We start from the raw sequence: 23,823 nt of genomic DNA on the forward strand, positions 1-23,823 counted from the left end.
GTTATTATCCTCGAGTGTATGTGTGATTATTTGATATCTTGGGGAACTCCCTTTTTCTATTGGCGCTGGTGCATTTCCCCTTTACTCACACGCTCTTCCCTCTTTCCCGGATATGTGTGTATTTGATAAAGTCATAAGGAAACAACACTGACAATGAGCATGGACACCCGTATGGGGAGTTTTGGTTTTACGCGTGCTGCTCTCCTGTGCGGTCTTTTATTATTGCTGACTGCCGTGTGTCCGCTGCATGTGTCTGCTGCTGATGGTGATGATGGACGTGTGATTGTTAATGTGAAGGAGTATTTCTCCATGCCTAATCGTGCATTTATTCGTGATGGGGAGTACCATGTAAGTTACTACAATGCTAACGCATATTGTGGCGACAATGGTGCTGTGCTTCCTGCCGATCAAACGGAGGCGGCACACCAAAGTTTGCAGGATGCAATGAAGCGTGTAATTACGGGTTCGGATGCTTTCAGCTACCTTGGTGGAGATGCTGTGTACAGTAGTGGCGGAGTAATTGAAGCTGATAAGCGTTGTAAGCCTGGAGACATTGCATCTTCCCGCTATTGTGTGTATCGTTGGAATAAGGGATTGTTTGCAAAGGCTTTGCCTGATGGCTGGGGGGTGGCGTTCTGGCATGGTTCATATGTCAAATACGGTGGTGCGGCCTCAATGAATGGTTACCCATCCTTTTGGGGTAGTGAATATCCCAAGCGTGGTCAGTTGTATACCCTTTCATGGTATCATAAAGATTATGATGTGACTACCTGGTATGATGGAAAAGATATGTCGGGACGCATAAAGTGGGCGAGTGATAATCCCGATACAAAAACTGAAAACTACGTTATCTTATGTGAAGTCCACGATTCTATCAGCACGACGACAACCACAACAACTACAACTACAACTACCACTACAACTACAGCTGCACCTGCCTCAGGCGTAGTACCGGAACCAACTGTGACAAAGGATGAAGAAGTTACTGTAACAACTGCGTCATTGGAAGAGAGAAGTAATTGGCACATTATTCTTATAGCTCTAATTTCTGTTGTTTCCCTTATTGTGTTGCTGCTTTTCCTTTTACGTTGGTTCTGTGATTATAATGTTAAAAAGGAGATAATTCCCATGACGGTGCGTGAAGTTGTTGGAGAGCCGTTGTTTGTCCTGGAGTCAACACCTTTCGTTCCCCCAGAGGGTTTTGCTGCTCCTCCCTTAGCCCTGCAATATTATAACCAAATGAGAACCAGTGAATAATATTAGCGTCACATCGTGTATCACATGGGTGGTGGTTGAGTGATGTTTAGGATCAAGTGGAGTAATGAATACTGTACCGCTTTCATCCTACGTTACGGACCGTCACAATTTCTAGCTTCGTGTATTGTTTCACTTCCTATTATTACTTTCAGTAGTGCTCAATACTTCATTGTTTCATATAATTATTACTTTTATGTTCCTAATATTAACGGTCTCCTTGTACCATGTTGGCTCTGCGAGGGACTTCCGATGTGTGGCATCGCTTTCCTCCGACCACATCATTGTTCTTTTAGTGTGTGACCCATTGAACCATCTTTACTGTTTGATGTCCCATTGTTTCGTTGTTGTTAGTGTTGATTATTTATTTCGTGTGTGGGTGTCATGTTTAGTTCGCGTTATTTCATGTTTTACTTCCATGTATATGTGGGAGGCTTGTAGGTCCTCCCTGTTACGTGTGATGTATTGCTATACGTGTAACTTGCAGCACTTAATTATTTTAACAACCTATATGAGGTTACATTAAATGAGAGTTCCATAGTGTTCAATATCTGCGTTTTAGTTCATCCATTATGATAATAAATGTTTTGAGTACCTGTGTCTCACTAACCAATTTGTTGGGATATGTGATATGGCTGCTCTCTTCCATTATTATTTGTGTTATCCTTTTCATATTTCTTGTTTATTATCCTCGAGTGTATGTGTGATTATTTGATATCTTGTGTAACTCCTTTTTCTATTGTCACTGTTGCATTTCCCCTTTACTCACACGCTCTTCCCTCTTTCCCGCATATGTGTGTATTTGATAAAGTCATAAGGAAACAACACTGACAATGAGCATGGACACCCGTATGGTGAATTTTGGTTTTACGCGTGCTGCTCTCCTGTGCGGTATTTTATTATTGCTAACTGCCGTGTGTCCGCTGCATGTGACTGCTGCTGATGGTGATGATGGACGCGTGATTGTTAATATCAATACTATAATTTCTCTGGTCAATCGTGCATTTATTCGTGATGGGGAGTACTATGTAAGTTACTACAATGCTAACGCATATTGTGGCGACAATGGTGCTGTGCTTCCTGCCGATCAAACGGAGGCGGCACACCAAAGTTTGCAGGATGCTATGAAGCGTGTAATTACGGGTTCGGATGCTTTCAGCTACCTTGGTGGAGATGCTGTGTACAGTAGTGGCGGAGTAATTGAAGCTGATAAGCGTTGTAAGCCTGGAGACATTGCATCTTCCCGCTATTGTGTGTATCGTTGGAATAAGGGATTGTTTCCAAAGGCTTTGCCTGATGGCTGGGGGGTGGCGTTCTGGCATGGTTCATATGTCAAATACGGTGGTGCGGCCTCAATGAATGGTTACCCATCCTTTTGGGGTAGTGAATATCCCAAGCGTGGTCAGTTGTATACCCTTTCATGGTATCATAAAGATTATGATGTGACTACCTGGTATGATGGAAAAGATATGTCAGGACGCATAAAGGGGACGAGTAAAAACCCTGCCACAAAAACTGAAAACTACGTTATCTTATGTGAAGTCCACGATTCTATCAGCACGACGACAACCACAACAACTACCACTACAACTACAGCTGCACCTGCCTCAGGCGAAGTGCCGGAACCAACTGTGACAAAGGATGAAGAAGTTACTGTAACAACTGTGTCATTGGAAGAGAGAAGTAATTGGCACATTATTCTCATAGCTCTAATTTCTGTTGTTGCCCTTATTGTGTTGCTACTTTTCCTTTTACGTTGGTTCTGTGATTATAATGTTAAAAAGGAGATCATTCCCATGACACTGCGTGAAGTTGTTGGAGAGCCGTTGTTTGTCCTGGAGCCAACACCTTTCGTTCCCCCAGAGGGTTTTGCTGCTCCTCCCTTAGCCCTGCAATATTATAACCAAATGAGAACCAGTGAATAATATTAGCGTCACATCGTGTATCACATGGGTGGTGGTTGAGTGATGTTTAGGATCAAGTGGAGTAATGAATACTGTACCGCTTTCATCCTACGTTACGGACCGTCACAATTTCTAGCTTCGTGTATTGTTTCACTTTCTATTATTACTTTCAGTAGTGCTCAATACTTCATTGTTTCATATAATTATTACTTTTATGTTCCTAATATTAACGGTCTCCTTGTACCATGTTGGCTCTGCGAGGGACTTCCGATGTGTGGCATCGCTTTCCTCCGACCACATCATTGTTCTTTTAGTGTGTGACCCATTGAACCATCTTTACTGTTTGATGTCCCATTGTTTCGTTGTTGTTAGTGTCGATTATTTATTTCGTGTGTGGGTGTCATGTTCAGTTCGCGTTATTTCATGTTTTACTTCCATGTATATGTGGGAGGCTTGTAGGTCCTCCCTGTTACGTGTGATGTATTGCTATACGTGTAACTTGCAGCACTTAATTATTTTAACAACCTATATGAGGTTACATTAAATGAGAGTTCCATAGTGTTCAATATCTGCGTTTTAGTTCATCCATTATGATAATAAATGTTTTGAGTACCTGTGTCTCACTAACCAATTTGTTGGGATATGTGATATGGCTGCTCTCTTCCATTATTATTTGTGTTATCCTTTTCATGTTTCTTGTTTATTATCCTCGAGTGTATGTGTGATTATTTGATATCTTGTGTAACTCCTTTTTCTATTGTCACTGTTGCATTTCCCCTTTACTCACACGCTCTTCCCTCTTTCCCGCATATGTGTGTATTTGATAAAGTCATAAGGAAACAACACTGACAATGAGCATGGACACCCGTATGGTGAATTTTGGTTTTACGCGTGCTGCTCTCCTGTGCGGTCTTTTATTATTGCTAACTGCCGTGTGTCCGCTGCGTGTGACTGCTGCTGATGGTGATGATGGACGTGTGATTGTTAATATCAATACTATAATTTCTATGGTCAATCGTGCATTTATTCGTGATGGGGAGTACTATGTAAGTTACTACAATGCTAACGCATATTGTGGCGACAATGGTGCTGTGCTTCCTGCCGATCAAACGGAGGCGGCACACCAAAGTTTGCAGGATGCTATGAAGCGTGTAATTACGGGTTCGGATGCTTTCAGCTACCTTGGTGGAGATGCTGTGTACAGTAGTGGCGGAGTAATTGAAGCTGATAAGCGTTGTAAGCCTGGAGACATTGCATCTTCCCGCTATTGTGTGTATCGTTGGAATAAGGGATTGTTTGCAAAGGCTTTGCCTGATGGCTGGGGGGTGGCGTTCTGGCATGGTTCATATGTCAAATACGGTGGTGCGGCCTCAATGAATGGTTACCCATCCTTTTGGGGTAGTGAATATCCCAAGCGTGGTCAGTTGTATACCCTTTCATGGTATCATAAAGATTATGATGTGACTACCTGGTATGATGGAAAAGATATGTCAGGACGGATAAAGTGGACGAGTAAAAACCCTGCCACAAAAACTGAAAACTACGTTATCTTATGTGAAGTCCACGATTCTATCAGCACGACGACAACCACAACAACTACCACTACAACTACAGCTGCACCTGCCTCAGGCGAAGTGCCGGAACCAACTGTGACAAAGGATGAAGAAGTTACTGTAACAACTGTGTCATTGGAAGAGAGAAGTAATTGGCACATTATTCTCATAGCTCTAATTTCTGTTGTTGCCCTTATTGTGTTGCTACTTTTCCTTTTACGTTGGTTCTGTGATTATAATGTTAAAAAGGAGATCATTCCCATGACACTGCGTGAAGTTGTTGGAGAGCCGTTGTTTGTCCTGGAGCCAACACCTTTCGTTCCCCCAGAGGGTTTTGCTGCTCCTCCCTTAGCCCTGCAATATTATAACCAAATGAGAACCAGTGAATAATATTAGCGTCACATCGTGTATCACATGGGTGGTGGTTGAGTGATGTTTAGGATCAAGTGGAGTAATGAATACTGTACCGCTTTCATCCTACGTTACGGACCGTCACAATTTCTAGCTTCGTGTATTGTTTCACTTCCTATTATTACTTTCAGTAGTGCTCAATACTTCATTGTTTCATATAATTATTACTTTTATGTTCCTAATATTAACGGTCTCCTTGTACCATGTTGGCTCTGCGAGGGACTTCCGATGTGTGGCATCGCTTTCCTCCGACCACATCATTGTTCTTTTAGTGTGTGACCCATTGAACCATCTTTACTGTTTGATGTCCCATTGTTTCGTTGTTGTTAGTGTCGATTATTTATTTCGTGTGTGGGTGTCATGTTCAGTTCGCGTTATTTCATGTTTTACTTCCATGTATATGTGGGAGGCTTGTAGGTCCTCCCTGTTACGTGTGATGTATTGCTATACGTGTAACTTGCAGCACTTAATTATTTTAACAACCTATATGAGGTTACATTAAATGAGAGTTCCATAGTGTTCAATATCTGCGTTTTAGTTCATCCATTATGATAATAAATGTTTTGAGTACCTGTGTCTCACTAACCAATTTGTTGGGATATGTGATATGGCTGCTCTCTTCCATTATTATTTGTGTTATCCTTTTTCATGTTTCTTGTTTATTATCCTCGAGTGTATGTGTGATTATTTGATATCTTGTGTAACTCCTTTTTCTATTATCACTGTTGCATTTCCCCTTTACTCACACGCTCTTCCCTCTTTCCCGCATATGTGTGTATTTGATAAAGTCATAAGGAAACAACACTGACAATGAGCATGGACACCCGTATGGTGAGTTTTGGTTTTACGCGTGCTGCTCTCCTGTGCGGTCTTTTATTATTGCTAACTGCCGTGTGTCCGCTGCGTGTGACTGCTGCTGATGGTGATGATGGACGCGTGATTGTTAATATCAATACTATAATTTCTATGGTCAATCGTGCATTTATTCGTGATGGGGAGTACTATGTAAGTTACTACAATGCTAACGCATATTGTGTCGGCAATGGCGCTGTGCTTCCTGCCGATCAAACGGAGGCGGCGCACCAAATTTTGCAGGATGCAATAAAGCGTGTAATTACGGGTTCGGATGCTTTCAGCTACCTTGGTGGAGATGCTGTGTACAGTAGTGGCGAAGCGATTGTGGCTAATAAGCGTTGTAAGCCTGGAGACATTGCATCTTCCCGCTATTGTGTGTATCGTTGGAATAAGGGATTGTTTGCAAAGGCTTTGCCTGATGGTCACGGGGTGGCGTTCTGGCATGGTTCATATGTCAAATACATTTTTGCAGGCCCAATGAATGGTTACCCATCCTTTTGGGGTGGCGAACATCCCAAGCGTGGTCAGTTGTATACCCTTTCATGGTATCATAAAGATTATGATGTGACTACCTGGTATGATGGAAAAGATATGTCAGGACGCATAAAGGGGACGAGTAAAAACCCTGCCACAAAAACTGAAAACTACGTTATCTTATGTGAAGTCCACGATTCTATCAGCACGACGACAACCACAACAACTACCACTACAACTACAGCTGCACCTGCCTCAGGCGAAGTGCCGGAACCAACTGTGACAAAGGATGAAGAAGTTACTGTAACAACTGTGTCATTGGAAGAGAGAAGTAATTGGCACATTATTCTCATAGCTCTAATTTCTGTTGTTGCCCTTATTGTGTTGCTACTTTTCCTTTTACGTTGGTTCTGTGATTATAATGTTAAAAAGGAGATCATTCCCATGACGCTGCGTGAAGTTGTTGGAGAGCCGTTGTTTGTCCTGGAGCCAACACCTTTCGTTCCCCCAGAGGGTTTTGCTGCTCCTCCCTTAGCCCTGCAATATTATAACCAAATGAGAACCAGTGAATAATATTAGCGTCACATCGTGTATCACATGGGTGGTGGTTGAGTGATGTTTAGGATCAAGTGGAGTAATGAATACTGTACCGCTTTCATCCTACGTTACGGACCGTCACAATTTCTAGCTTCGTGTATTGTTTCACTTCCTATTATTACTTTCAGTAGTGCTCAATACTTCATTGTTTCATATAATTATTACTTTTATGTTCCTAATATTAACGGTCTCCTTGTACCATGTTGGCTCTGCGAGGGACTTCCGATGTGTGGCATCGCTTTCCTCCGACCACATCATTGTTCTTTTAGTGTGTGACCCATTGGACCATCTTTACTGTTTGATGTCCCATTGTTTCGTTGTTGTTAGTGTTGATTATTTATTTCGTGTGTGGGTGTCATGTTCAGTTCGCGTTATTTCATGTTTTACTTCCATGTATATGTGGGAGGCTTGTAGGTCCTCCCTGTTACGTGTGATGTATTGCTATACGTGTAACTTGCAGCACTTAATTATTTTAACAACCTATATGAGGTTACATTAAATGAGAGTTCCATAGTGTTCAATATCTGCGTTTTAGTTCATCCATTATGATAATAAATGTTTTGAGTACCTGTGTCTCACTAACCAATTTGTTGGGATATGTGATATGGCTGCTCTCTTCCATTATTATTTGTGTTATCCTTTTTCATGTTTCTTGTTTATTATCCTCGAGTGTATGTGTGATTATTTGATATCTTGTGTAACTCCTTTTTCTATTATCACTGTTGCATTTCCCCTTTACTCACACGCTCTTCCCTCTTTCCCGCATATGTGTGTATTTGATAAAGTCATAAGGAAACAACACTGACAATGAGCATGGACACCCGTATGGTGAGTTTTGGTTTTACGCGTGCTGCTCTCCTGTGCGGTCTTTTATTATTGCTAACTGCCGTGTGTCCGCTGCGTGTGACTGCTGCTGATGGTGATGATGGACGCGTGATTGTTAATATCAATACTATAATTTCTATGGTCAATCGTGCATTTATTCGTGATGGGGAGTACTATGTAAGTTACTACAATGCTAACGCATATTGTGTCGGCAATGGCGCTGTGCTTCCTGCCGATCAAACGGAGGCGGCGCACCAAATTTTGCAGGATGCAATAAAGCGTGTAATTACGGGTTCGGATGCTTTCAGCTACCTTGGTGGAGATGCTGTGTACAGTAGTGGCGAAGCGATTGTGGCTGATAAGCGTTGTAAGCCTGGAGACGCGGCATCTTCCCGCTATTGTGTGTATCGTTGGAATAAGGGATTGTTTGCAAAGGCTTTGCCTGATGGTCACGGGGTGGCGTTCTGGCATGGTTCATATGTCAAATACATTTTTGCAGGCCCAATGAATGGTTACCCATCCTTTTGGGGTGGCGAACATCCCAAGCGTGGTCAGTTGTATACCCTTTCATGGTATCATAAAGATTATGATGTGACTACCTGGTATGATGGAAAAGATATGTCAGGACGCATAAAGGGGACGAGTAAAAACCCTGCCACAAAAACTGAAAACTACGTTATCTTATGTGAAGTCCACGATTCTATCAGCACGACGACAACCACAACAACTACCACTACAACTACAGCTGCACCTGCCTCAGGCGAAGTGCCGGAACCAACTGTGACAAAGGATGAAGAAGTTACTGTGACAACTGTGTCATTGGAAGAGAGAAGTAATTGGCACATTATTCTCATAGCTCTAATTTCTGTTGTTTCCCTTATTGTGTTGCTACTTTTCCTTTTACGTTGGTTCTGTGATTATAATGTTAAAAAGGAGATCATTCCCATGACGCTGCGTGAAGTTGTTGGAGAGCCGTTGTTTGTCCTGGAGTCAACACCTTTCGTTCCCCCAGAGGGTTTTGCTGCTCCTCCCTTAGCCCTGCAATATTATAACCAAATGAGAACCAGTGAATAATATTAGCGTCACATCGTATATCACATGGGTGGTGGTTGAGTGATGTTTAGGATCAAGTGGAGTAATGAATACTGTACCGCTTTCATCCTACGTTACGGACCGTCACAATTTCTAGCTTCGTGTATTGTTTCACTTCCTATTATTACTTTCAGTAGTGCTCAATACTTCATTGTTTCATATAATTATTACTTTTATGTTCCTAATATTAACGGTCTCCTTGTACCATGTTGGCTCTGCGAGGGACTTCCGATGTGTGGCATCGCTTTCCTCCGACCACATCATTGTTCTTTTAGTGTGTGACCCATTGGACCATCTTTACTGTTTGATGTCCCATTGTTTCGTTGTTGTTAGTGTTGATTATTTATTTCGTGTGTGGGTGTCATGTTCAGTTCGCGTTATTTCATGTTTTACTTCCATGTATATGTGGGAGGCTTGTAGGTCCTCCCTGTTACGTGTGATGTATTGCTATACGTGTAACTTGCAGCACTTAATTATTTTAACAACCTATATGAGGTTACATTAAATGAGAGTTCCATAGTGTTCAATATCTGCGTTTTAGTTCATCCATTATGATAATAAATGTTTTGAGTACCTGTGTCTCACTAACCAATTTGTTGGGATATGTGATATGGCTGCTATCTTCCATTATTATTTGTGTTATCCTTTTCATGTTTCTTGTTTATTATCCTCGAGTGTATGTGTGATTATTTGATATCTTATGTAACTCCTTTTTCTATTGTCACTGTTGCATTTCCCCTTTACTCACACGCTCTTCCCTCTTTCCCGCATATGTGTGTATTTGATAAAGTCATAAGGAAACAACACTGACAATGAGCATGGACACCCGTATGGTGAGTTTTGGTTTTACGCGTGCTGCTCTCCTGTGCGGTCTTTTATTATTGCTAACTGCCGTGTGTCCGCTGCATGTGTCTGCTGCTGATGGTGATGATGGACGTGTGATTGTTAATGTGAAGGAGTATTTCTCCATGCCTAATCGTGCATTTATTCGTGATGGGGAGTACCATGTAAGTTACTACAATGCTAACGCATATTGTGGCGACAATGGTGCTGTGCTTCCTGCCGATCAAACGGAGGCGGCACACCAAAGTTTGCAGGATGCAATGAAGCGTGTAATTACGGGTTCGGATGCTTTCAGCTACCTTGGTGGAGATGCTGTGTACAGTAGTGGCGGGGCCATTGTGGCTAATAAGCGTTGTAAGCCTGGAGACATTGCATCTTCCCGCTATTGTGTGTATCGTTGGAATAAGGGATTGTTTGCAAAGGCTTTGCCTGATGGCTGGGGGGTGGCGTTCTGGCATGGTTCATATGTCAAATACGGTGGTGCGGCCTCAATGAATGGTTACCCATCCTTTTGGGGTAGTGAATATCCCAAGCGTGGTCAGTTGTATACCCTTTCATGGTATCATAAAGATTATGATGTGACTACCTGGTATGATGGAAAAGATATGTCGGGACGCATAAAGTGGGCGAGTGATAATCCCGATACAAAAACTGAAAACTACGTTATCTTATGTGAAGTCCACGATTCTATCAGCACGACGACAACCACAACAACTACAACTACAACTACCACTACAACTACAGCTGCACCTGCCTCAGGCGTAGTACCGGAACCAACTGTGACAAAGGATGAAGAAGTTACTGTAACAACTGCGTCATTGGAAGAGAGAAGTAATTGGCACATTATTCTCATAGCTCTAATTTCTGTTGTTTCCCTTATTGTGTTGCTGCTTTTCCTTTTACGTTGGTTCTGTGATTATAATGTTAAAAAGGAGATCATTCCCATGACGCTGCGTGAAGTTGTTGGAGAGCCGTTGTTTGTCCTGGAGCCAACACCTTTCGTTCCCCCAGAGGGTTTTGCTGCTCCTCCCTTAGCCCTGCAATATTATAACCAAATGAGAACCAGTGAATAATATTAGCGTCACATCGTATATCACATGGGTGGTGGTTGAGTGATGTTTAGGATCAAGTGGAGTAATGAATACTGTACCGCTTTCATCCTACGTTACGGACCGTCACAATTTCTAGCTTCGTGTATTGTTTCACTTCCTATTATTACTTTCAGTAGTGCTCAATACTTCATTGTTTCATATAATTATTACTTTTATGTTCCTAATATTAACGGTCTCCTTGTACCATGTTGGCTCTGCGAGGGACTTCCGATGTGTGGCATCGCTTTCCTCCGACCACATCATTGTTCTTTTAGTGTGTGACCCATTGGACCATCTTTACTGTTTGATGTCCCATTGTTTCGTTGTTGTTAGTGTTGATTATTTATTTCGTGTGTGGGTGTCATGTTCAGTTCGCGTTATTTCATGTTTTACTTCCATGTATATGTGGGAGGCTTGTAGGTCCTCCCTGTTACGTGTGATGTATTGCTATACGTGTAACTTGCAGCACTTAATTATTTTAACAACCTATATGAGGTTACATTAAATGAGAGTTCCATAGTGTTCAATATCTGCGTTTTAGTTCATCCATTATGATAATAAATGTTTTGAGTACCTGTGTCTCACTAACCAATTTGTTGGGATATGTGATATGGCTGCTCTCTTCCATTATTATTTGTGTTATCCTTTTCATGTTTCTTGTTTATTATCCTCGAGTGTATGTGTGATTATTTGATATCTTGTGTAACTCCTTTTTCTATTGTCACTGTTGCATTTCCCCTTTACTCACACGCTCTTCCCTCTTTCCCGCATATGTGTGTATTTGATAAAGTCATAAGGAAACAACACTGACAATGAGCATGGACACCCGTATGGTGAATTTTGGTTTTACGCGTGCTGCTCTCCTGTGCGGTCTTTTATTATTGCTAACTGCCGTGTGTCCGCTGCGTGTGACTGCTGCTGATGGTGATGATGGACGCGTGATTGTTAATATCAATACTATAATTTCTATGGTCAATCGTGCATTTATTCGTGATGGGGAGTACTATGTAAGTTACTACAATGCTAACGCATATTGTGGCGACAATGGTGCTGTGCTTCCTGCCGATCAAACGGAGGCGGCACACCAAAGTTTGCAGGATGCTATGAAGCGTGTAATTACGGGTTCGGATGCTTTCAGCTACCTTGGTGGAGATGCTGTGTACAGTAGTGGCGGAGTAATTGAAGCTGATAAGCGTTGTAAGCCTGGAGACATTGCATCTTCCCGCTATTGTGTGTATCGTTGGAATAAGGGATTGTTTGCAAAGGCTTTGCCTGATGGTCACGGGGTGGCGTTCTGGCATGGTTCATATGTCAAATACGGTGGTGCGGCCTCAATGAATGGTTACCCATCCTTTTGGGGTAGTGAATATCCCAAGCGTGGTCAGTTGTATACCCTTTCATGGTATCATAAAGATTATGATGTGACTACCTGGTATGATGGAAAAGATATGTCAGGACGCATAAAGGGGACGAGTAAAAACCCTGCCACAAAAACTGAAAACTACGTTATCTTATGTGAAGTCCACGATTCTATCAGCACGACGACAACCACAACAACTACCACTACAACTACAGCTGCACCTGCCTCAGGCGAAGTGCCGGAACCAACTGTGACAAAGGATGAAGAAGTTACTGTAACAACTGTGTCATTGGAAGAGAGAAGTAATTGGCACATTATTCTCATAGCTCTAATTTCTGTTGTTGCCCTTATTGTGTTGCTACTTTTCCTTTTACGTTGGTTCTGTGATTATAATGTTAAAAAGGAGATCATTCCCATGACACTGCGTGAAGTTGTTGGAGAGCCGTTGTTTGTCCTGGAGCCAACACCTTTCGTTCCCCCAGAGGGTTTTGCTGCTCCTCCCTTAGCCCTGCAATATTATAACCAAATGAGAACCAGTGAATAATATTAGCGTCACATCGTGTATCACATGGGTGGTGGTTGAGTGATGTTTAGGATCAAGTGGAGTAATGAATACTGTACCGCTTTCATCCTACGTTACGGACCGTCACAATTTCTAGCTTCGTGTATTGTTTCACTTTCTATTATTACTTTCAGTAGTGCTCAATACTTCATTGTTTCATATAATTATTACTTTTATGTTCCTAATATTAACGGTCTCCTTGTACCATGTTGGCTCTGCGAGGGACTTCCGATGTGTGGCATCGCTTTCCTCCGACCACATCATTGTTCTTTTAGTGTGTGACCCATTGAACCATCTTTACTGTTTGATGTCCCATTGTTTCGTTGTTGTTAGTGTCGATTATTTATTTCGTGTGTGGGTGTCATGTTCAGTTCGCGTTATTTCATGTTTTACTTCCATGTATATGTGGGAGGCTTGTAGGTCCTCCCTGTTAGGTGTGATGTATTGCTATACGTGTAACTTGCAGCACTTAATTATTTTAACAACCTATATGAGGTTACATTAAATGAGAGTTCCATAGTGTTCAATATCTGCGTTTTAGTTCATCCATTATGATAATAAATGTTTTGAGTACCTGTGTCTCACTAACCAATTTGTTGGGATATGTGATATGGCTGCTCTCTTCCATTATTATTTGTGTTATCCTTTTTCATGTTTCTTGTTTATTATCCTCGAGTGTATGTGTGATTATTTGATATCTTGTGTAACTCCTTTTTCTATTATCACTGTTGCATTTCCCCTTTACTCACACGCTCTTCCCTCTTTCCCGCATATGTGTGTATTTGATAAAGTCATAAGGAAACAACACTGACAATGAGCATGGACACCCGTATGGTGAGTTTTGGTTTTACGCGTGCTGCTCTCCTGTGCGGTCTTTTATTATTGCTAACTGCCGTGTGTCCGCTGCATGTGTCTGCTGCTGATGGTGATGATGGACGCGTGATTGTTAATGTTAAATCCTATTTTTCGATGGTGTACCGTGCTTTTTTCCGCAATAAAACGTACTTCGTTAGTTATGAAAACGCTGAGGCATATTGTGTTGAAAACGGTGCTGTGCTTCCTGCCGATCAAACGGAGGCGGCACACCAAAGTTTGCAGAGCGCAATAAAGCGTGTATACTCCATTTTTGTTGCTTTCAGCTACCTTGGTGGAGATGCTGTGTACAGTAGTAGCGGAGTAATTGAGTTTAATAAACGATGTAATGCTGGAGACATTGCATCTTCCCGCTATTGTGTGTATCGTTGGAATAAGGGATTGTTTGCAAAGGCTTTGCCTGATGGTCACGGGGTGGCGTTCTGGCATGGTTCATATGTCAAATACGACGGTGCGGCCTCAATGAATGGTTACCCATCCTTTTGGGGTAGTGAATATCCCAAGCGTGGTCAGTTGTATACCCTTTCATGGTATCATAAAGATTATGATGTGACTACCTGGTATGATGCCGAAAGTGTAGCTGGACAGCTGGTGGCAGCAAGCAACAATCCCGAGACCACAAACAAGAACTACGTTATCTTATGTGAAGTCCACGATTCTATCAGCACGACGACAACTACAACTACAACTACCACTACAACTACAGCTGCACCTGCCTCAGGCGAAGTGCCGGAACCAACTGTGACAAAGGATGAAGAAGTTACTGTGACAACTGTGTCATTGGAAGAGAGAAGTAATTGGCACATTATTCTTATAGCTCTAATTTCTGTTGTTTCCCTTATTGTGTTGCTACTGTTCCTTTTACGTTGGTTCTGTGATTATAATGTTAAAAAGGAGATCATTCCCATGACGCTGCGTGAAGTTGTTGGAGAGCCGTTGTTTGTCCTGGAGCCAACACCTTTTGTTCCCCCAGAGGGTTTTGCTGCTCCTCCCTTAGCCCTGCAATATTATAACCAAATGAGAACCAGTGAATAATATTAGCGTCACATCGTGTATCACATGGGTGGTGGTTGAGTGATGTTTAGGATCAAGTGGAGTAATGAATACTGTACCGCTTTCATCCTACGTTACGGACCGTCACAATTTCTAGCTTCGTGTATTGTTTCACTTCCTATTATTACTTTCAGTAGTGCTCAATACTTCATTGTTTCATATAATTATTACTTTTATGTTCCTAATATTAACGGTCTCCTTGTACCATGTTGGCTCTGCGAGGGACTTCCGATGTGTGGCATCGCTTTCCTCCGACCACATCATTGTTCTTTTAGTGTGTGACCCATTGGACCATCTTTACTGTTTGATGTCCCATTGTTTCGTTGTTGTTAGTGTCGATTATTTATTTCGTGTGTGGGTGTCATGTTCAGTTCGCGTTATTTCATGTTTTACTTCCATGTATATGTGGGAGGCTTGTAGGTCCTCCCTGTTACGTGTGATGTATTGCTATACGTGTAACTTGCAGCACTTAATTATTTTAACAACCTATATGAGGTTACATTAAATGAGAGTTCCATAGTGTTCAATATCTGCGTTTTAGTTCATCCATTATGATAATAAATGTTTTGAGTACCTGTGTCTCACTAACCAATTTGTTGGGATATGTGATATGGCTGCTCTCTTCCATTATTATTTGTGTTATCCTTTTTCATGTTTCTTGTTTATTATCCTCGAGTGTATGTGTGATTATTTGATATCTTGTGTAACTCCTTTTTCTATTATCACTGTTGCATTTCCCCTTTACTCACACGCTCTTCCCTCTTTCCCGCATATGTGTGTATTTGATAAAGTCATAAGGAAACAACACTGACAATGAGCATGGACACCCGTATGGTGAGTTTTGGTTTTACGCGTGCTGCTCTCCTGTGCGGTCTTTTATTATTGCTAACTGCCGTGTGTCCGCTGCATGTGTCTGCTGCTGATGGTGATGATGGACGTGTGATTGTTAATGTGAAGGAGTATTTCTCCATGCCTAATCGTGCATTTATTCGTGATGGGGAGTACCATGTAAGTTACTACAATGCTAACGCATATTGTGGCGACAATGGTGCTGTGCTTCCTGCCGATCAAACGGAGGCGGCACACCAAAGTTTGCAGGATGCAATGAAGCGTGTAATTACGGGTTCGGATGCTTTCAGCTACCTTGGTGGAGATGCTGTGTACAGTAGTGGCGGGGCCATTGTGGCTAATAAGCGTTGTAAGCCTGGAGACATTGCATCTTCCCGCTATTGTGTGTATCGTTGGAATAAGGGATTGTTTGCAAAGGCTTTGCCTGATGGCTGGGGGGTGGCGTTCTGGCATGGTTCATATGTCAAATACGGTGGTGCGGCCTCAATGAATGGTTACCCATCCTTTTGGGGTAGTGAATATCCCAAGCGTGGTCAGTTGTATACCCTTTCATGGTATCATAAAGATTATGATGTGACTACCTGGTATGATGGAAAAGATATGTCGGGACGCATAAAGTGGGCGAGTGATAATCCCGATACAAAAACTGAAAACTACGTTATCTTATGTGAAGTCCACGATTCTATCAGCACGACGACAACCACAACAACTACAACTACAACTACCACTACAACTACAGCTGCACCTGCCTCAGGCGTAGTACCGGAACCAACTGTGACAAAGGATGAAGAAGTTACTGTAACAACTGCGTCATTGGAAGAGAGAAGTAATTGGCACATTATTCTCATAGCTCTAATTTCTGTTGTTTCCCTTATTGTGTTGCTGCTTTTCCTTTTACGTTGGTTCTGTGATTATAATGTTAAAAAGGAGATCATTCCCATGACGCTGCGTGAAGTTGTTGGAGAGCCGTTGTTTGTCCTGGAGCCAACACCTTTCGTTCCCCCAGAGGGTTTTGCTGCTCCTCCCTTAGCCCTGCAATATTATAACCAAATGAGAACCAGTGAATAATATTAGCGTCACATCGTGTATCACATGGGTGGTGGTTGAGTGATGTTTAGGATCAAGTGGAGTAATGAATACTGTACCGCTTTCATCCTACGTTACGGACCGTCACAATTTCTAGCTTCGTGTATTGTTTCACTTCCTATTATTACTTTCAGTAGTGCTCAATACTTCATTGTTTCATATAATTATTACTTTTATGTTCCTAATATTAACGGTCTCCTTGTACCATGTTGGCTCTGCGAGGGACTTCCGATGTGTGGCATCGCTTTCCTCCGACCACATCATTGTTCTTTTAGTGTGTGACCCATTGGACCATCTTTACTGTTTGATGTCCCATTGTTTCGTTGTTGTTAGTGTTGATTATTTATTTCGTGTGTGGGTGTCATGTTCAGTTCGCGTTATTTCATGTTTTACTTCCATGTATATGTGGGAGGCTTGTAGGTCCTCCCTGTTACGTGTGATGTATTGCTATACGTGTAACTTGCAGCACTTAATTATTTTAACAACCTATATGAGGTTACATTAAATGAGAGTTCCATAGTGTTCAATATCTGCGTTTTAGTTCATCCATTATGATAATAAATGTTTTGAGTACCTGTGTCTCACTAACCAATTTGTTGGGATATGTGATATGGCTGCTCTCTTCCATTATTATTTGTGTTATCCTTTTCATGTTTCTTGTTTATTATCCTCGAGTGTATGTGTGATTATTTGATATCTTGTGTAACTCCTTTTTCTATTGTCGCTGTTGCATTTCCCCTTTACTCACACGCTCTTCCCTCTTTCCCGCATATGTGTGTATTTGATAAAGTCATAAGGAAACAACACTGACAATGAGCATGGACACCCGTATGGTGAGTTTTGGTTTTACGCGTGCTGCTCTCCTGTGCGGTCTTTTATTATTGCTGACTGCCGTGTGTCCGCTGCATGTGTCTGCTGCTGATGGTGATGATGGACGTGTGATTGTTAATGTGAAGGAGTATTTCTCCATGCCTAATCGTGCATTTATTCGTGATGGGGAGTACCATGTAAGTTACTACAATGCTAACGCATATTGTGGCGACAATGGTGCTGTGCTTCCTGCCGATCAAACGGAGGCGGCACACCAAAGTTTGCAGGATGCAATGAAGCGTGTAATTACGGGTTCGGATGCTTTCAGCTACCTTGGTGGAGATGCTGTGTACAGTAGTGGCGGAGTAATTGAAGCTGATAAGCGTTGTAAGCCTGGAGACATTGCATCTTCCCGCTATTGTGTGTATCGTTGGAATAAGGGATTGTTTGCAAAGGCTTTGCCTGATGGCTGGGGGGTGGCGTTCTGGCATGGTTCATATGTCAAATACGGTGGTGCGGCCTCAATGAATGGTTACCCATCCTTTTGGGGTAGTGAATATCCCAAGCGTGGTCAGTTGTATACCCTTTCATGGTATCATAAAGATTATGATGTGACTACCTGGTATGATGGAAAAGATATGTCGGGACGCATAAAGTGGGCGAGTGATAATCCCGATACAAAAACTGAAAACTACGTTATCTTATGTGAAGTCCACGATTCTATCAGCACGACGACAACCACAACAACTACAACTACAACTACCACTACAACTACAGCTGCACCTGCCTCAGGCGTAGTACCGGAACCAACTGTGACAAAGGATGAAGAAGTTACTGTAACAACTGCGTCATTGGAAGAGAGAAGTAATTGGCACATTATTCTCATAGCTCTAATTTCTGTTGTTTCCCTTATTGTGTTGCTGCTTTTCCTTTTACGTTGGTTCTGTGATTATAATGTTAAAAAGGAGATCATTCCCATGACGCTGCGTGAAGTTGTTGGAGAGCCGTTGTTTGTCCTGGAGCCAACACCTTTCGTTCCCCCAGAGGGTTTTGCTGCTCCTCCCTTAGCCCTGCAATATTATAACCAAATGAGAACCAGTGAATAATATTAGCGTCACATCGTGTATCACATGGGTGGTGGTTGAGTGATGTTTAGGATCAAGTGGAGTAATGAATACTGTACCGCTTTCATCCTACGTTACGGACCGTCACAATTTCTAGCTTCGTGTATTGTTTCACTTCCTATTATTACTTTCAGTAGTGCTCAATACTTCATTGTTTCATATAATTATTACTTTTATGTTCCTAATATTAACGGTCTCCTTGTACCATGTTGGCTCTGCGAGGGACTTCCGATGTGTGGCATCGCTTTCCTCCGACCACATCATTGTTCTTTTAGTGTGTGACCCATTGGACCATCTTTACTGTTTGATGTCCCATTGTTTCGTTGTTGTTAGTGTTGATTATTTATTTCGTGTGTGGGTGTCATGTTCAGTTCGCGTTATTTCATGTTTTACTTCCATGTATATGTGGGAGGCTTGTAGGTCCTCCCTGTTACGTGTGATGTATTGCTATACGTGTAACTTGCAGCACTTAATTATTTTAAAAACGTGTACGAGGCTGTGTTAAACGAGAGTTCCATAGTGTTCAGTGTTTGCGGTTTAGTTTGTTCACTATGATAATAAATGTTGTGTGTACCTGTGTCTCTAACCAATTTGTTGGGATATGTGTTATGGCTGCTCTCTTCTATCCTTGTTTGTTGTGCTGTGCTCCCTGATTTTTTTTTCGATCTCTGTTTTTTTTTTCATATTTTAAAATATTGGTTTATATATATTCAATCTAAGTATATTGTCTTGTTGAGCTTTCTCTGGTTTTCTCTTTTTTTTTTTTGTGAAGGTTACTGATTAATTTGTCTTTTATCATGTCCATGGAGGATGCCGTCGTCGGTGTGCATGCACTGTCCTTGGTGTGATGCATGTCTTTGTAACTGCTAACACTTTTAGGTTGTCGTTTTGTTTTGCGTGTGTTGTCTTTATGGGATAATACATTGCTTCATCTACAGTTGTTTGTGGCCATGTTGAAGAGCGTAGAGCAATGATAATGTTACAAATTCCGCGCAGAGACATGGGTGTAAAAAGCATCTGTAAAATGTCACAACAAGGAATCGGCTGCAATGCGCGGTGGCCCATAAAACCATGTGATGACGTGTGTGTGAATGTGTGCAGGAAAGAGAGTGCACATGCCTCGGGATCATGCATGCTGGCACCTTTTAATTCCGTGAAAACAGCAAGAAGATAAAGCAAAACGAAAGATCTGAGGCCGCCGGATTTAACACTTCGGCCATGTGAGGAAGCAGAGAAGCACAAAAAGGGCATCGGGGGATTCACAAAAGGGACCACCAAAGTCGCAGGTCATCTCATCCATTTGTCCCAAAATGTCCCCGCCACGGGGAGCAATGCGAGACAAAGATCTGCTTTACCTGCATATTTCGCCTACGTTTTGCAATCGTGTTGTCGCTCAGCGGCTAACCTAACGATAAAAGCGCATCAATGGGAAAGGAAAGGAGCATGGAAAGCGCTCCTAAAAGGAAGCAAGGCACAGATAGCGTACAGAGGGAACAACAGCTGCCACATATATATGGTAAATTGTTTGAACAAAGGCAATCACTATGGGAACGCATGCCACAACATGTCTTGGGTAATCTCTCAGGCGATCCTTTAGAAGCAAAAGGGAGACCTGTCTGAAGAAACGTTGGAGAGCAAAGAAAGGAAAAAGATTAAATTGACCCTTTCGTCCACCGAGTGTGCTGACTGGGTGAACGGTTGAGGAAACGCAACGAGACACGGGTCGCTCAAACCGGGGCAGGCAGAAAATTTCCCCGAAAACCCACAGGACAAATCACCAGGAAAATAAGGCAGGGAGGTGGAATGTCATATGTGCCCGAGGAAGTTGCAGAGAAAGGGGGAATTGGCAGGCTACAAGTGCAACAAACCGAATCACCGTGTCAAAAACCGATGACATGGTCATGCGAACAAGTTGAAACCAAAGTTCCCCATTCACCGCAACACCAGTGCCCAATAATCACTGCGTGGAGAGAAAATGAAGTGAAAATTTGATTCCTATTTTGTAAGTGGCTGGCACGTTTCTCATGCATGCTCTTCAAGACGGAAGGCTCTGAACTGAACACAGAAGTGCAGCATCCTTATTTTACTAAAAGCACGAACCCAAGCAGGAGTGGGCGGGGATCTGCGTCAGCTGAAACTGTTATATCAAGAATCGCAATCAAATCAGACGTTGCTGCACTGCTATTGATAGTGGGAACAGGCCAAACAGCGTAGTGGGTGCAGCGGCAACGCACAAGAAACATGAAGCGAAAAGGGGGATTAGGGAAATGTTGGACGAGGCCCAACTGGGGAACGTGCGGGTTAAAAGCACAGTGAAGCTAGGAAAGGGGGGAAAATAGACTGCCTACCGGAACCGAGATAAACAAACAAAGGGGAGGAGTGCATGTTATAGCTAACTCCTTTACCACGAGTGAAATGAAAGCCCCTTTCGCATTGAAGAGAAGCGTATGGTTTCCAGACATTGCAGATAAACAGTTGGAAGAAGCTTGGCACAAATTCGAGGAGCGAGTGGAGGAGGTTGGAGCTTTCCCTCGTTACGTATTCGAAGAAGGTCCTTACTTTAAACGTAAGGCGGAGGTTGCTTTTGCGCTGGAAAATATCGAAACCCGTGAACAGCGCCGTTTGTATGTCAAGGTTTTACGAGACGGCAAATGGAATGAAAGTTTCGCACTACACTGCTTCGTAAAGAATGCTCGCGTACGTGGTGAAGGAGGTATCGAAGGTTTTGTATGCATATCGCGCTCCAAATCCCTGCGGCGAAAGATAATTCACAGGTTAGCCAAAATACAGCGAGACGGCCATCGTTATCATAGAGGATTTGTTTCTTGCGACACGCTTCCCTTCTGGTTTGAGGATGATTGTGTCGAGGGTCCTGAATTTCCAGATCCATTGCGTGTGTTTGTTAAAATGATCAAACCTCCACCCATAGTAGAGTGGGCGAAAAAGAAAGCAAGATAAATGTGGAAGCATTTTGGGACAAGTTAAAGAGAAGTTTCTGAAATTTGGTAAAGCAAAGGAGCTTCCAGAAGCACGAGGAGCGATAATAAATTCCACGGAATCTATGCAACTTTACAGACCGCGACCTCGTTTTCCTGTGTTCGATGCCCTTGCTGTTGTGGATGGTAAAATGCCTACGGATGGCAAAGGGAGGAACAAAAAGAGGACAATGGTGATGTTTCAATGCACAGTTGCCGGCCGTCATGATATCACAACAGAAGCTGTCGTGAGAATGCTGAAAGGACTTGCTCCTCCAACGAGTCGCGAGAATGAAGCGGCACTTCGGAGAGGTCTGATAAATAAGTTTGACTGGGAAATGATTTATGTGCAACAAGCTGGCGCCGAGCCAATCAGAGACAAACAGCGGTGCCAATACAAAGGCGGTTCGGATAGGGATTCCGACTACAGTTTTGCCAAGAAGTTTTGGGATGAAAATGTTAAACAGTACATTGTGAAGTTTGATGCCAGTGTTGTCGCCGCACTGGACTTGGCGCTTATGCAGAAAGAAGCATGTTGCTCCGATAACAGCGAAAGAGAAGAAAATGATGCAGATGAATAAAGGAGTAGGTGTAGTTGTGCAACACTAAGAGCAGGAGTAGGAAGAGGAAGAGGTGAAGGGAGCAAAGGATTTTGCTTCAAAATCTGAAATGGCAGTTTGTGTCCTTCTTCTTCGGTCCGGATGCGTGTGCCCACGACCGGATGCCATCTCGAAGCGGGTTACGTCCCTTCGAGGGCGCCCTTCAGCACCTTTTCGGAATTCATTGAAACAAACGCTAGAGAAGGAATGGGGAAGCCGAGGATTAGCAGCGCCCCCCCCCCCCCCGTGGGCAAGCGGCAAGGAGCCCCAAACCTTAACTTTCTCAAACTCCCCAGGCGGAGGCACTTTGAATAAGAGCCCGCTGCTTTAAGGGTTGCGGTGGGTGGGTCGTTTCATCGCGGCTTCGCGCAAATTTACCCGTGCGAGTTGAAAGCGAACGTGCATTCATTCACTTTAAGCCGAGGTGCGCCAGTTTGCGTAATGTAACGCGGTGTAAGGATTCCCAATGGGCAAGGAAGGTATAATTGTGGCGTGTGGGGGATATGCGCGCATTGAAACCGTCCCTATCCGTTCCCAGCACCTGTTGCCTAACACATTTAGGGGTCCGCCGCTGGTTTGCCTTGTTTTCCCACTTTAAGCCATATCATGGCCACAACATCCCTCCCCGACGCTTTAAACTGGCAGGCGTGTTGCTTCAGTACCGTCACCGATCAACTAGCGGGTTGCATGGGGATCCGGCAAGCACCGAAAGCAACTGCGCGCTCGCGCCCACGAGGAATCGGGCTCGGAGAGTTCCCATTGTCGCCAGATGCCGGCGGTATTGCGTGCGGTCACTGTGGCCGCCGGGTGTGGCCGACCACCGCCACACCCATGTCATGAAGAAGATTCTGGTTTTTTCCTTCCCATTAGCGAGGTACCGACGGAACCCCTTCTTGAAATAGTCCCGCCACTTTGGTTGAGGACAAGTTGTTAGCTTTCGGCAAAGCACGTTAAGGTCCCGTGCGTTCCTTTTTCACACCCCGTGAGTGAAGGGAGTGTTGCGGGGAACCGGTAGACCGCACCTCCAGTGCACGGTGGGCGGGGCGCCGTTGGACGCAAAAAATTGGTTCTCTGGTTTTCCCCCTCCCCCTTCCGAGACGTCTGCGTTGAGAAGGCGTTGAACAATCCTCATAATCGCGTCCCAGAAACCATTTTCGGCTCTCTGAGGATCCGGTGCGTTGAGTACGGTTCCGGAACGCCCGGAAGGCGTCGTTTATCTCCTCGCTGCCCTATCGTCGCACACGGGCTCGACTGCCACTCCCTCGTATCCATTATGCTCCTGCTACCCTTGTAATCTTTCGGTCTACATCACAGGTAAAACAATCGCGGAGACGATAGCTGCTTCCCATCGCAAGTCACAACAACGCGCCGCTGTCCGAGCGCTGGGTGTCAGTGGGCGTTTGCACCACTGCGTCCGAAGCCCTAGAGGACATGGTGGTAAGACCACTCGGGCAACAGGGCGGGGAGTTACGGCCCACACATACCTGCAGTGCTGCGGGGAGGGGGGAGGGGAGGAAACACCGATTCCCCACGGGGGCGCCTCCTTTTTTGGCACCACCGTCTTGGGGACAGCCAAAACAGCCGTTGCGCCCCCGTGGGGAATCGGTGTTTCCTCCCCTCCACCCTTCCCGCA

At 43.5% G+C, this 23,823-nt stretch overlaps 10 protein-coding genes and 1 pseudogene across 10 annotated transcripts, besides 1 other annotated feature; all 11 read left to right on the plus strand.

Annotated features, from left to right (window-relative positions):
* Positions 1–153: 153 nt before the first annotated feature.
* On the plus strand, positions 154–1,257 carry TbgDal_II3580 (hypothetical protein, conserved; the record flags this gene model as incomplete). The annotated part of the gene is made up of 1 exon (XM_011773603.1): positions 154–1,257. The coding sequence occupies one exon, from the start codon at positions 154–156 to the stop codon at positions 1,255–1,257; it is 1,104 nt and encodes a 367-aa protein (XP_011771905.1).
* An 830-nt stretch (positions 1,258–2,087) lies between these two features.
* On the plus strand, positions 2,088–3,179 carry TbgDal_II3600 (hypothetical protein, conserved; the record flags this gene model as incomplete). Its single annotated transcript, XM_011773604.1, has 1 exon — positions 2,088–3,179. One exon carries the CDS (start codon positions 2,088–2,090, stop codon positions 3,177–3,179), a length of 1,092 nt encoding a protein of 363 aa, XP_011771906.1.
* An 830-nt stretch (positions 3,180–4,009) lies between these two features.
* On the plus strand, positions 4,010–5,101 carry TbgDal_II3620 (hypothetical protein, conserved; the record flags this gene model as incomplete). Its single annotated transcript, XM_011773605.1, has 1 exon — positions 4,010–5,101. The coding sequence occupies one exon, from the start codon at positions 4,010–4,012 to the stop codon at positions 5,099–5,101; it is 1,092 nt and encodes a 363-aa protein (XP_011771907.1).
* Positions 5,102–5,932: 831 nt separating this feature from the next.
* Positions 5,933–7,024, plus strand: TbgDal_II3640 (hypothetical protein, conserved; the record flags this gene model as incomplete). Its single annotated transcript, XM_011773606.1, has 1 exon — positions 5,933–7,024. The coding sequence occupies one exon, from the start codon at positions 5,933–5,935 to the stop codon at positions 7,022–7,024; it is 1,092 nt and encodes a 363-aa protein (XP_011771908.1).
* Positions 7,025–7,855: 831 nt separating this feature from the next.
* On the plus strand, positions 7,856–8,947 carry TbgDal_II3660 (hypothetical protein, conserved; the record flags this gene model as incomplete). Its single annotated transcript, XM_011773607.1, has 1 exon — positions 7,856–8,947. The coding sequence occupies one exon, from the start codon at positions 7,856–7,858 to the stop codon at positions 8,945–8,947; it is 1,092 nt and encodes a 363-aa protein (XP_011771909.1).
* Positions 8,948–9,777: 830 nt separating this feature from the next.
* TbgDal_II3680 (hypothetical protein, conserved) lies at positions 9,778–10,881 on the plus strand (the record flags this gene model as incomplete). The annotated part of the gene is made up of 1 exon (XM_011773608.1): positions 9,778–10,881. The coding sequence occupies one exon, from the start codon at positions 9,778–9,780 to the stop codon at positions 10,879–10,881; it is 1,104 nt and encodes a 367-aa protein (XP_011771910.1).
* An 830-nt stretch (positions 10,882–11,711) lies between these two features.
* TbgDal_II3700 (hypothetical protein, conserved) lies at positions 11,712–12,803 on the plus strand (the record flags this gene model as incomplete). The annotated part of the gene is made up of 1 exon (XM_011773609.1): positions 11,712–12,803. One exon carries the CDS (start codon positions 11,712–11,714, stop codon positions 12,801–12,803), a length of 1,092 nt encoding a protein of 363 aa, XP_011771911.1.
* Positions 12,804–13,634: 831 nt separating this feature from the next.
* TbgDal_II3720 (hypothetical protein, conserved) lies at positions 13,635–14,729 on the plus strand (the record flags this gene model as incomplete). The annotated part of the gene is made up of 1 exon (XM_011773610.1): positions 13,635–14,729. One exon carries the CDS (start codon positions 13,635–13,637, stop codon positions 14,727–14,729), a length of 1,095 nt encoding a protein of 364 aa, XP_011771912.1.
* An 831-nt stretch (positions 14,730–15,560) lies between these two features.
* TbgDal_II3740 (hypothetical protein, conserved) lies at positions 15,561–16,664 on the plus strand (the record flags this gene model as incomplete). Its single annotated transcript, XM_011773611.1, has 1 exon — positions 15,561–16,664. One exon carries the CDS (start codon positions 15,561–15,563, stop codon positions 16,662–16,664), a length of 1,104 nt encoding a protein of 367 aa, XP_011771913.1.
* An 830-nt stretch (positions 16,665–17,494) lies between these two features.
* Positions 17,495–18,598, plus strand: TbgDal_II3760 (hypothetical protein, conserved; the record flags this gene model as incomplete). The annotated part of the gene is made up of 1 exon (XM_011773612.1): positions 17,495–18,598. The coding sequence occupies one exon, from the start codon at positions 17,495–17,497 to the stop codon at positions 18,596–18,598; it is 1,104 nt and encodes a 367-aa protein (XP_011771914.1).
* Positions 18,599–21,031: 2,433 nt separating this feature from the next.
* Positions 21,032–22,172, plus strand: TbgDal_II3790 (annotated as a pseudogene).
* Positions 21,032–22,172: a sequence feature.
* Positions 22,173–23,823: the final 1,651 nt, after the last annotated feature.

This window comes from Trypanosoma brucei, chromosome 2, assembly GCF_000210295.1.
Source record: "Trypanosoma brucei gambiense DAL972 chromosome 2, complete sequence".
Lineage (NCBI taxonomy): Eukaryota > Euglenozoa > Kinetoplastea > Trypanosomatida > Trypanosomatidae > Trypanosoma > Trypanosoma brucei.